The following is a 1,386-nucleotide window of genomic DNA, read 5'->3' on the forward strand; positions in this document are numbered from 1 at the left end:
TACTTAAAGGCAAACAAAAACACTAATTAATTGCCAAGTAATGATTGTAATGAGGATATTACCTGGTATGATCCTCGACTTTACTTTAGGATATACAAACAAAGATAATGGTCAGGTACTGATACGACTTAATATTATGCTTGACTCAACTGATTACGTAATATAATAGCCAGCCAATAATTTGGTATTGAGTAAAGTAGTTTTTCATAGGCTGTGATTTCAATGCTTGAGGTTTATTCAAAACCCACACTGAGAATTTCTACCCTAACTTTGCAGTAAAGAACCAGTAGTCCTCTAATGTATTTGTATTTGCATTGTAATTTTGTGAAGCACTTTGTGACCTCAAAGTCTATGAAAAGTGCTATATCAATAAACATTACTTACTTACTAACTATTTAACTATATTTTAGTTTCTTTATTAGTTCCACTTTGGTTTCCTTGGTAACTACCGACTAGTTAATGATTAATTACTCTGTATATCTATGCTAACTGTGCAGTCATCCCATAATAAGGCTGGGCTGAGTTTTCCCCAGTAAGTACCGGTTAACTACCCATTAGTTACTTATTAGTTACCTATGCACTCTCTAACAGTTAATGCAATTTTGTGAACTTTATTGTGAAGTGTTACCCAGTGTTGCATGTATGTTTTTATTATATCATCACCACTATGTAGATTTTAAATAAAACCAAGTCATGACATATTATTGACTACACGTAAAAAAAAATATGAGTAGGAACATAAAAACTCTATAGCTACTAAGTGAAACCATTGTCTTAAAAAAGTTTTAGTCAAGCAAATCATTGTGCAATCTCTTTTTTTTATTAAAGAACAGAAAATATTTGTTTATGCATTTGGAACAAGGCATCAAATAAAGTATTTCCATTGTATTGAGTTTGTACCAACAAAAGCTCTCTTTCCTCAGATGATTGGGTTGACAATCTTGCCGATAAAAAGAATGTTTTCTGCGTTTCTCTCTGTGATGATCACCATGAAAGGGCGGTTGAACTTCATCTCTGGGATGGCACCATATATAAGGGGCTCTGGATAGAGTCTAATACGAGTAATTGCTCCAGCATAGACTCCAACCTCATTTACGTCCAGCGTGGCTTTGTGCACAACCTTTACAGTGCAATTAAAGCAGAGTGAGTTGATTTTGTTAAGATAACATAAGCAAGGATCTTTCCATCATATTTTCTCATCTTACCTCTGAAACAGTCAGGTTCTTTTCCTCTGCAAGGCCACTCAGATTCGCCCGAACCCCAAACACATCTGTTATTCCCATCCCTTTCAGCACGTCATTTAACTTGGAGGAGGTTTTGATAGAAAACTTGGGAACAAAGATTTTCCATTCCCTAAAAAAAAATAAATAAATAATAATAATTATA

At 34.1% G+C, this 1,386-nt stretch overlaps 1 protein-coding gene across 1 annotated transcript; it reads right to left on the bottom strand.

Annotated features, from left to right (window-relative positions):
- Nucleotides 1–842: 842 nt before the first annotated feature.
- On the bottom strand, nt 843–1,352 carry LOC107081198 (alpha-1-antitrypsin homolog; the record flags this gene model as incomplete). Its single annotated transcript, XM_015369400.1, has 2 exons — nt 843–1,120; nt 1,206–1,352. Coding segments are annotated over 2 exons (348 nt in total), but the record flags the coding sequence as incomplete, so codon positions are not given.
- Nucleotides 1,353–1,386: the final 34 nt, after the last annotated feature.

Source organism: Cyprinodon variegatus, unplaced genomic scaffold, assembly GCF_000732505.1.
Source record: "Cyprinodon variegatus isolate N-32 unplaced genomic scaffold, C_variegatus-1.0 Scaffold3354, whole genome shotgun sequence".
Lineage (NCBI taxonomy): Eukaryota > Metazoa > Chordata > Actinopteri > Cyprinodontiformes > Cyprinodontidae > Cyprinodon > Cyprinodon variegatus.